Source organism: Panicum virgatum, chromosome 2K (assembly GCF_016808335.1).
Source record: "Panicum virgatum strain AP13 chromosome 2K, P.virgatum_v5, whole genome shotgun sequence".
NCBI classification, from domain to species: domain Eukaryota; kingdom Viridiplantae; phylum Streptophyta; class Magnoliopsida; order Poales; family Poaceae; genus Panicum; species Panicum virgatum.
Genome location: NC_053137.1, coordinates 16,936,282 through 16,947,342, shown reverse-complemented (window position 1 = coordinate 16,947,342; position 11,061 = coordinate 16,936,282). Strand labels below are relative to the sequence as shown.

General features: G+C 44.0%; 1 protein-coding gene across 1 annotated transcript; it reads right to left on the bottom strand.

The window, feature by feature from the left end:
* Positions 1-909: 909 nt before the first annotated feature.
* LOC120695954 (zinc finger protein JAGGED-like) lies at positions 910-1,224 on the bottom strand. Its single transcript, XM_039979148.1, has one exon. The coding sequence runs from the start codon at positions 1,222-1,224 to the stop codon at positions 910-912; it is 315 nt and encodes a 104-aa protein (XP_039835082.1).
* Between the last annotated feature and the right edge of the window lie 9,837 nt (positions 1,225-11,061).

Here is an 11,061-nt window from a genome sequence, read left to right as displayed (position 1 = left end):
GTGTTCGACGTAAAAAAAAGACACCAATCTAAAAAGGATCTCCCCTTACTATTATTAAACCAATAATCTAAATGTAGATAAATTACATTTCTTTCATAAGGTAGCTAAAGGAGGATATATAGACAGACAACTGAGCGAGTTTATATTGATAGCTACAAAAACTCCAGAAGTAAATTAAGTATTGCACAGACAAAGCTTGCTTATTATGTACACAGAAATATTTTTTTTCTATTTCAACCAAGGAGATTTTGTTGCAATAGTTTCATACTATTCTTCGGAGGAAAGTAAAGAAAAATAATCTAAAATAAAGTTTCGATGCAGCCGGGATGAAGATGTACACATTAATTTGAATAGCTTATTCCTATCTTGGTGCTACAATGGGCTCTGATGCAAATATCCTACTAGTAATAATGTTTTTTGCCTGTGAACCTATCACTTTTTTTTTTTACTATCTCGTATTTTCCGTCCGAAACGGAAGTTACAATGAACCACGGGAAAAATCAAAGTCTTCACTAATAGGACAAAGCATCAGAAATCTTCTCTTAATTAATTAAAGTTCTTCACGAGAGGGTGAGTAATTGGGATCGAAATAGTACAGTAGAACAGATGAAGAGAACCTATAAAAGTTTCTTCCGTATTGTGCGCATTCCCCACACTTATATACACATCATCAGCTACCAAACAAAGCTAGGACCTCCAAGAAATTATTTGATCCTGCTACAGCAATCACTTCTTCCCCAAATCAAGTTCCGGTAGCGGGCAATAAAGAACCAAAGCTACCAAATAGAATGAGAAATCGAGCAGCAAAACAAGTAGCTCCGTACCTATATATCATCAATCATCAGCACATATATAGCAGCTGATTCGATCCGGCTCTACTACTTCAGCAAGTTTTGGGGTTCTCTGCTGTTAATTATAGGGATAGCCCCCAAGCCTGAGCTCCAGATCGACGTCATCCTTCCTCCCCAGGGAGAGGCCCAGGTGCACGTCGCCGCCGCCGTAGGTCCGGGAGCCACCGGCGTCGTCCTGCTGCGGCGGCGCTGTCCCCGGCTTGCCGCCGCGGTCCTTGCGGTGGATGTTCATGTGGCCTCCCAGCGCCTGCGCGTTGGTGAACCCCCTCTTGCAGAAGGAGCACTCGTAGTAGGCCCCCGCCGGCGCCCGCCGCGTGCCGCCGCCCTCGCCGGACGCCTCCGGGGAGCCGGCCTTGTTGAAGCCACCTTCCATGGAGAAAATCAAGAAGCTAAGGATCAACAAGCAGCACTTGCTACTGATCGGACCGTGTCAAAGGTAGCTGGTGGTGGTGTGGTGGTGTGCCTGCAGATGATTGCAGGTGAGTGAAATAACGAAGGCCGGCCGGCCGGAAGTTCTTAGGGTTTTGGGGAGAGGAGACTAGGCGAGTAGTGCCGGCCGGATCGGAGACTCCGAGCGGAACAATGGCAGGTGCCTTATATAGTGACAGGTGCAGGTGCAAGTGGGTGAGTTTTATTTGGGGAATAATCGACACGGCTTTGACGTCTAGTTCCGGCGTTTGGATGGCGACAAGGGCGAGCGAGAAAACTACTCGGCCGGCCGTGGCCGGCCGGCCTTGCTTAGCTTGCCTGCCTGCTGCCAATGTAGCTAGCTGTGTAGCTCCCCGGCGGCCGCCCTGCTGCCTCCTTGCCGACTGCAGCGCGAACGGTTCTTGTTCTCGGGTTTGGCGTCTGGCCTGGTAGCTAGCTGGACCAAGAAGGCCCCAAGTTATATGTATACATGTGCGTGCGTGTGCCGGTACGTGGTGATGAACACTGGTCGATGTACAATATAGAAATTCAAAGACATGTCGTCTACACAATTACACCTGGTTTAATTAGTTTGCATGAGGTTGCTAGGTTGTTTTCTGATTTTTCTTGGATCTACGATTTGAATTTGAATATTGTTTGAAAAAAGATCAGTTTAATTTACATGCATGGTGTGCCAATAAGGAATCATTTACAAAAATGACTTCTTCAAAAGCATAGTTTACAAATTTAAATCTAGATAATTGATGGGTCATACCATTGCAGAAGCTAGCTAAACTGTATTATAATTTATAAGACAGTGCATACAAGAGAAGTCGTTGGATCCACAATGCTACTTGCTTTTGGATCCGCCGGTTCTGTTCCGATGTTAGTTTTATTTGGACTACTCTCTGTTGCTTTCACCCGGATGCTCCTGATGATCGATGCAGCCGGCGCTCCCTTGTATGCATGTCACTCTCTCGACCTAGCTATCTCAATTTCAGATATTTTTCCAATCCAACATGTGATATAGTCTTGTTGCTACATTTATGAGAGAGGACAGTGATTTGCTCGTGTGCACATGATAAACTATATGTCAAGAATTACCGATTTCTTGTCGAAACTAAGATGATCCATGATGCCGATCGCGATTGTCCAGTTTTGATTTGGACATTAATTCTTATATGCATTGTATTGTATCAAGGCTCCACTGCCTTCAGAATTCAGAGAGATCCGAAAACACTCTTTCTGAAGAGACGATTCTCTTCTTATTAATCCTGTACTACAAAATTAACTTTATTTTTTTCGAAAGACTAAATTAACTTTATTTTCGCTAGGTAAACTATGTGGATGACCTATACTTATTTGGCCCTTGCCATTACTCAACAAAGCATTGAAGTCACATCCGGTAAGAGTTTCCTATACTATGCAATGGGTTTTCCTTTGGTTGATCCCTGGGGCTGGGGAGTGACTAAGAATACTTAAATATCATTTGTTATGAACTGATGTCCGCCGAGAAGCACGGAAGATCTTTCCAGGAATTACCTTTCATGCATTGATTCAGTCAAATTGTCATTATACTTAGTCTGTCTGATCCTTTTGTCTCAAATGCCTTTCGTGAACACGCCTTGTCTACATATGAACAGACATTCTTCTTAATTCTTATGAGTCAGTTGAACATACCATTTCCCAAGCCTTCCTTCAATTCTGTTGTAAGAAAATGAAGTCTTCAAAAAACATTAACTACCATGCATGCAGCACTTGTTATTCGTGTGCCTTAATTTCACTCCAACTTTTAACGACATAACAAGATATACGTCAAATTTCAATGATGAATTATTTATTTTTCTCAAATGAAAGAATAGATATGGATTATACATGGTAATAAACTACTCCCTCCGTCCCAAAAGACTGTTATTTTAGAAATTTCAGACGCATTACTAATAGTGAGAAATCATCTCATCGTCCCTAATTAATTATAGTATTTTTTATTGAAAACCATGTTATTTATTTAGTTATCTAGATCCTCAATAAATCCATATGTATTGGAACTAGAAAAGTAGCATTTACTAAGTTTTTTTTGTGAAACACATTTACTAAGTACTTGATTTGCTTGACATGCTTCTCTATATAATTTCTCTTACTAGTACTTGGCATTACTTTAATCAGATGAATCTCACTACAACCTAAAAGAACACGTACTTCTTGCCGGATAAAATTTAAGTGCTAAAACAACATTTATTTTAGGACGGAAGAAGTACTCAGTTTAATCAAAATTCAGTTCTATTTGTTTAAGAACACTCTAGTACTTCGGGTTTTAACTACTGGTTCGTATTATACCGACTTCTCACAACAAGCCAATAAGCAACTAACTAACCAAAAACATATGCTATTTACTTCTCATGATGCTGAGAATTACTTGGTAAAACCATATCGAAGAGACCAAGACCGACCAGGGCGATGATTCTTCCCCAGGATACAAATAACTGAACCTTTTCCCCCCGCTCTATAAGGAAGACTTGGCCAAGACTGGCCATAGAGCCGGACAAAAGAATCATACGGCACGGTCTAGTCACCCTCACCAAGCTAGTCCGCAGATCCAAGGTTTCAAACGTACAGAGCAGAACGAAGATATAGAAACAGGACGGACGGCAGCGAATTGTTCTTGTGCGGACGGAGTGGTTGGGTAATGAGTTGGACATAAGTGGCAAGACAGCACTCACTTTCCACATGTTCACATCTCCGCCGATCAGGAGCGAGGTTAGCAGCTGACCTCTTCAACAGCAACTTATATAGCTCATTGTAGAGTTTTTGTAGCTTATTATATAGCTAGCAAGAAAAAAAACATATTTTTATGATGCTATCTATACAACGTATTCCAGTAGGAATTGTATGGCTAGCTTAAGATAACATTAAACTAAAAAACTGGGGCCCGGTCTTCTATTTTGTGTTGCACCCCGGCTTGTGTTGACTAGTTAAATTTTGACGGATGATCGATGCATGCATGGGAAAACCATGAGAGACCCGTCATATTGTCAAGTTTTTCTACGCTTTTTATATACGTCACTTCAGAATGTTGTTGGATCTGTTGCATTCCCAGTTCCATTTTTACTGCAGTTAATTGGGTTCACCCTTTTTTTTACTCAGAAACCACGGGGTGAGTTCCCCATGCATATCGCACGGCAGTCATTTTTGTTACTAACCTTGGAGATTTGGAAATTAGGATAATCTGTCCATTAGGAACAGGGAATATATATAGGATCCTCATGGGCCATATGAGCCTACAATATGGGTCTTTATATACTTAACACCCCCCTTCAAACTCAAGGTGGAAGGATCTGAAGCATTGAGTTTGAACAAGTGAAGCTAATGTTGCTCTCGAGTTTGTGCTTTAGTGAAAAAATCTGCTACTTGCAGTTCAGATGGCACATACTGAAGAGCAATAGTTTTCTGGTGACAATGTGACCGGGTAAAGGAGGCATCGACACCGATATGCTTCGTTAACTCATGCTTGACTGGATCATTAGCAATCTGTATAGCTCTAGTGTTGTCACATAGGAGAGGTGTGGGAGCATCACAGGAGACACCAAAATCAGCCAACAACCATCAAAGCCACACAATCTCTGAAGTGGTGGCTGCTAGTGCTCGAAGTTCTGCCTCTGTACTGGATCGAGATATGGCTGCTTGCTTATTGGACTTCCATGTAAGAGCAACCACAATGTATATGGATCAAGTAGTCCATATGAACAGCTTTTGTGTAAGTAGTCTATAGCTATTGTTATTGTCACAATGTATATGAATATGTCATGATGGAATCTGGAGTGAGAGAGGAGATGGAAGAAAGAGTAATATTTGTTTAATCCTTATGGGTAGTCCATAGCACTATGTGTACCTTTTGCTATAGACTGCTATATGGACCACTTCTACAATGTTTCAGCTAGCCTGTAGTGAATAGTTTACTGCTATGGACTACCTTATGGCAAACATTGTGGTTGCTCTAAGAGGAGAAGTGCCAAGAAGAATACAATAGCCTGTAACTGATCGACGATCTGTTGGATCACTCGCCCAAGTGGAGTCCGAGTAAGCATGGAGTTGAAGCGGACTATCATGAGCATAGAACAAACACTGGGATGATGTCCCTCTCAAGTATCTCAGCACACAAAGCAAGTGATCAAAATGAACAGAAGTAGGAGCACTCACGAACTGACTCAAGATATGAACCGCATGAGCAATGTCAGGCCTTGTAACAGTGAGATAAGAAAGACTGCCCACAATATGCCTATATCGAGATGGATCCTCAAGAACTGTACCATCAGTAGGACGAAGCTGCAAGTGAAGATCCATTGGTGCTGCAGCAGTCTTATTGTCAGTGATTCCAGAACGAGCAATGAGGTCTTGAATGTATTTGGATTGAGAAATATAATATCCCTTTGCAGAGTGCAAAACCTCAATCCCTAAAAAGTAACTAAGGGGACCCAAATCAGAAATCTAAAATTCCTTACCAAGCTGCTGTTTGATATGAGAAATATAATCCAAATCATCTCCAGTAATCAACATATCATCAACATAGAGAAGAAGTAAGGTACGTCCACATGGAGAAAGGTGAATAAATAAAGCAGGATCATGATCACTCGGTGCAAAACCAGCAGCTTGTATTACAGAGACAAAGCGCTCAAATCAAGCGTGAGGGGCCTGTTTAAGGCCATAAAGGGCACGGCGGAGACGACAAACATGTCCTGAAGGAACATCAACACCAAGGGGTGGCTGCATATAAACTTCCTCATGCAAATCTCCATGAAGAAAGGCATTTTTGACATCCGTCTGAGAGATAGTCCAAGAAGATGCAGCAGCAACTGCAATCAAAGTACGAACAATAGTCATATGAGCAACAGAGCAAAAGTCTCATCATAATCTCTTCCCTGAGTTTGTTGAAAACCCCGAGCAACAAGACGAGCTTTATATCGCTCAATAGAACCATCTGACTTGGTCTTAATTTTGAATACCCACTTGCATGTAATAGGAACAGCATGTGATGGTAACGGAACAATATCCCAAGTGCCTGTACGATCAAGGGCGGCAAGTTCCTCAGACATAGCAAGTTGCCATTCCACAACACCAGAAGCTTCCTGATAGGTGGATGGCTCATGAACAACAACATTCACACATGAAAAACCATACTTGTCGGCGGGACCAATAGTCGCACGATCACGAAGATTATGCCGTGGACCTGCCTGTAACTCATCAGAAATAACAGGTGACTCATCAATATTGTTAGAATCATCACTAACCGGAGTGTTGGGACTAGCCGAGGAGAGCGGATGAGGTGAAGGCTCTTTGGGACGACGTGTGTAGACTTTTGTGATAGGAGGTTTAGAAGGAGGGAGTGGGGGTGGGGCTGAAGAGGGCTCAACAGGGGCAATGGTCATGGAAGGAGTAGAATCAGGAATGGGTATGACAGGTGGTGGTGGTGATGGCGACGGTGATGGTGGTGGAGTAGCATCAACACTTGATGGAAAATGAGGCAAACTAAGAAAAGATGTGGACTCTGTAGGAGAATATGAAGGTTGAGTAGAGGGGTTGTAGAAGAAAGGACGATCCTCTACAAAAGTCACATCACGGGAAATCCGAATGCGATGAGCTGAAGGATCATAACACCGATAACCCTTATGCTCAGGACTGTATCCTAGAAAAACACACTCAACCGACTGGGCAGTCAACTTAGTTCGCTCACGGGGTGCTAACAGAACATAGCACGTACATCTAAAAACCCGAAGATGATCATAACTAGGAGGAGTACCAAAAAGTACTTCACCTGGGCATTTTCCGGACAATTTGGATGAAGGTTGCCTATTTATGAGATATACCACAGTAGAAACAGCTTCTCCCCAAAAATGAGTAGGAACAAAAGAGGAAATGAGAAGCATTCGAGCTGTCTCTATGAGATGACGATGTTTGCGTTCAGCAACACCATTCTGAGCATGAGCAATAGGACATGAGAGTTGAGCAAGAGTACTCTGAGATGTCAAAAACTAGCAAAAAGCACCAGATAAATACTCCCCACCAGAGTCAGAACGGAAGACTTTAATAGGAGTGGAAAACTGAGTATGAATCATGCAAGTAAACGACTGATATATGGAGCAAAACTGGGAACGATGTTTTATAAAATAAATTCATGTATAATGGGAATTAATGATCATCAATAAAAATGACATAGTATTTGTGACCGCCCTTTGTAGCAAAAGGCGCAGGACCCCATACATCTAAGTGAATAAGATCAAAAGGTCTAGTTGAATGAGAAACACTGGAGAAATAAGGAAGTTGTATCTGTTTTCCAAGTTTGCATCCCTTACAATGAAAACTAGACTCAATAGATGTATGCCATAAACAACCTTTATTTATTAATGTAGACAAGCGAGACCCACAAAGATGACCAAGACGATGATGCCACTTGGCGAAGGACGAGGTGGAGGATGATGTAGTGGCTGACACATGGGCGGAAGACCGAGTGGAAGACGGAGGAAGACGCAGGGTGTCAAGTACATAGAGGCTAGGAGAACCTCTACGGCGATGGCCAGTCCCAATCACAATCCCGGTGCGACGATCCTAAATAAAGCAAGATGAGTCATCAAATCCAACAAAACAATTATGATCTGTTACTTGACCAACTGAAAGAAGGTTCATAGACAACTGAGGTACAAAAGAGACATCAGGTACATAAAAGTGAGAAGTGCAAAGAGAACCCTCATGAGTGATGTAACAAGATGTACCATCTGCTGTCTAAATAGAAGCACCATTAGCAACAGGTGTACAATCAGCAAGCTGAGACCGATCCGATGTCACATGAAAAGAGGCCCCTGAATCAAGTACCCAAGGTGATGGAGCAGCACTGACAGGTGAAGCAACAGCAGCAAACGCTGAACCTCTAGAAGTAGGTGTTGTACCACGACCACGAGCAATACGAGCAGCCCGACGTGCACGAAAATCAGCCAACTTCTCCAGATGCGTAGAAAAACAATTTTCTGCAGTATGAGTAGTCTTTCCACAATGCTTACATGGCTCTAAAGAGGTGCCTCTAGGGGTGTTATATTTTTTAGAAGCTGCCAACACACTGTGAGATGCTGATATAGGAGCAGCAGACATAGACTTAAGGCGAGTCTCTTCAGCAAGTAAAGCAGACAACGCCTTAGCCATGGTTAGATCAGAACTATCATGAAGTAACCGTTTACGAATTGAGTCAAAATCTTCTCTTACACCTATGACAAAACGATATGTAAGAAACTTGGCAATAAAGTTGTGTGCTGGACATTCAATTGCTATGCAGCTAGGGACCATGGAAGTCAATGAGCCCATCAAACGATCAAAGGCAGTGAAGTACTCATCAATAGACATATCATTCTGCTCAATAACATGAGTTTGTAGCATAAGACTGTGTAAAAGAGCACCACTGTCCTGAACATAACGCTGTTTCAGAGAAGACCATATTTCTTTGGCTGTTTGGAACTTAGAGAGACTCGTAATCAGAGACTTCTTAACACTATTGACCATAGCAGCCATAACTTTCCCATCATTAACCTGCCATTCTTTCTTTTGTATTAGTGTTATCAGTCTTAAGCACAACAGGTTCATCAGTCAAATGAAAGAGGAAACCATGGCCCCTCAATGCAGTCTCTACACAAAAAATCTCACTCTGGATAATTCTGACCATCGGGGGTGATATTGATAACAATTGCATTGACCGACATGATGGAAAACTTGTTACTGTTACTAATTTCAGCCGGCAAAACAGAGCAGATAGAGAAATGACAGAACCTCTTCCCCTAGGCACAGGCTGCTGCCTCTGGCTAGTGAAATAGAGGACGGCTGACCTCTTCCCCCAGCGACGGACGAGCTGAAGAGCAGCAGGAGCTCCAGCAGCAGCCAACAGGCGCGGGCGGGATGACTGCAACAGGCAACGAAGACAGGCCGCGACGGCGGCGGGGATGCAGCCACGACAGCAGCTGGAACAGGGGCGCCGGGACGGGCGGGCGGGCGGGCGAATCGGCGATGGGCGAAGGCGACGCCGACGAGGACGGAGACGGCGCAGAGGACGAGCAGAGAGGGCCGCGACGGGCGGCGGACGAGCAGAGGAGGCCAGGCGGCAGACGACCGCGACGGACGGCGCGGACGGCCACGACTGGCCAGTCGCGACGGGCGGCCGCGACGGACAGGCGCGGCGGACGGCCGCGACGGGCGGCGGACGACCGCGACGGGCTGCACGCACGGCGACAGGCCGTGCAACAAGCCGCCAGCCGCAGACGGCGGCCGCGGTTAAGAAATCCAAGGCAGGGGAAAAAATTGGATGTTGGGAGATTAGATTAGTCTAACCATAACCCTAATCCTTGCTTTGATCCCATATTACTAACCTTGGAGATTTAGAAATTAGGATAATCTGTCCATTAGGAACAGGGCATATATATATATATATATATATATATATATATATATATATATATAGGATCCTCATGGGCCATATGGGCCTACAATATGGGCCTTCATATACTTAACATTTTTTATTGGATTTTATAGAGTTTTTATACAAAATGATAACTTAAACATAAAACATTTTCTGAATGGGGTTAGTTAACTCTGGATATTACAGATGTTTTACCTCTCCATTCCAAGTATCTGACCAAAAAAAGCAGTACAACCAAAGCAGACGATGTTGCACTGTGCGATTCCATTGTAAAGCTCAAGGAGCTTAAGATTATTCCTCCGCAAAAATAATCCCCCATTGAATTTGTAAAGCTCAAGGAGCTTAAGATTATCCCTTCGCAAAAATAATCCCCCATTGCTGTTGCATGGCATGGCAGCAGGGTTTTTTTTTTGAAAACTTACTCAGATTATTTTACACAATCGGTGCATATTCTTTTGTGCTGGAAAACTTAATTAAATTCACTACTACAATAGATGTTATCACTAAATCACCGCCAGTTTGGATTCCTATTGCGTCTGGGTCAGCGGTGCTGGAGTGGGGGTATCACCACCGATTTAAAAAAAACGACGCAAACCACTAATGCCACGCCGCCGCAGCCCCATCCATTGCCTCTCCTCGCGCTGCCACAACGGGGAGGTGAGGGGCAGCAGGAGAGAGAAGGATGGGAGGGGAGCGGAGGTGAATTCACATTGCAAACTCATTTTATTAGTGAAGATCTATTACAGTAAAGATCTGCATGCGTGGTAATATATATAACCCTAGATAGGAGAAGAAACATCGAAAAACAACGGGTTAATTGAATTTATACCATTACAATTCTTCGAGTTCACAGATATATCATTACTATTCATTATATTGCAAATGTATCATTGCAATTTCACAATTCTTTGACATATACCACTACTTACCCTTTTGATGTGTTTTATAAAATTTACGGACCTAAATGCCCCTGTCTTCTTCTTCCTCCCGTCTCCTTTCTTCTCTTCCATGGCTCTGTCAGGACGGTGTGTCTCTGCCAGGACGCCTCACCCGCCGCACGCCATGGCTCGCCGGGTCGCCGCGGCGTCCCTGGAAGCGGTTTCCTCAACATACTCCTCCTTCCCGGTGGCGCCCTTGCTTGCTTCCTCCGACGGGATTAACCCGTCATTGATCTGGCCGGTTTAGCAGGCCGCGGACCAACCACCGGCCGGCGACGAGGTGCCGGCGCCGCCGCTCCTCAGTCCGGCTCCTCAGTGCGCCGCCGCGTTCTGCTCGAGGGGGTGAAGGCCGCTCGCATCCCAGCAAGCGCGTTGTGGCGCCGGACACCGTGGCGCTGGGCGACCAGATTCAGAC

What these genes read in the sequence shown, in the direction of transcription:
- LOC120695954 (XM_039979148.1), bottom strand. Translation starts at nt 1,224, where the DNA reads ATGGAAGGTGGCTTCAACAAGGCCGGCTCCCCGGAGGCGTCCGGCGAG.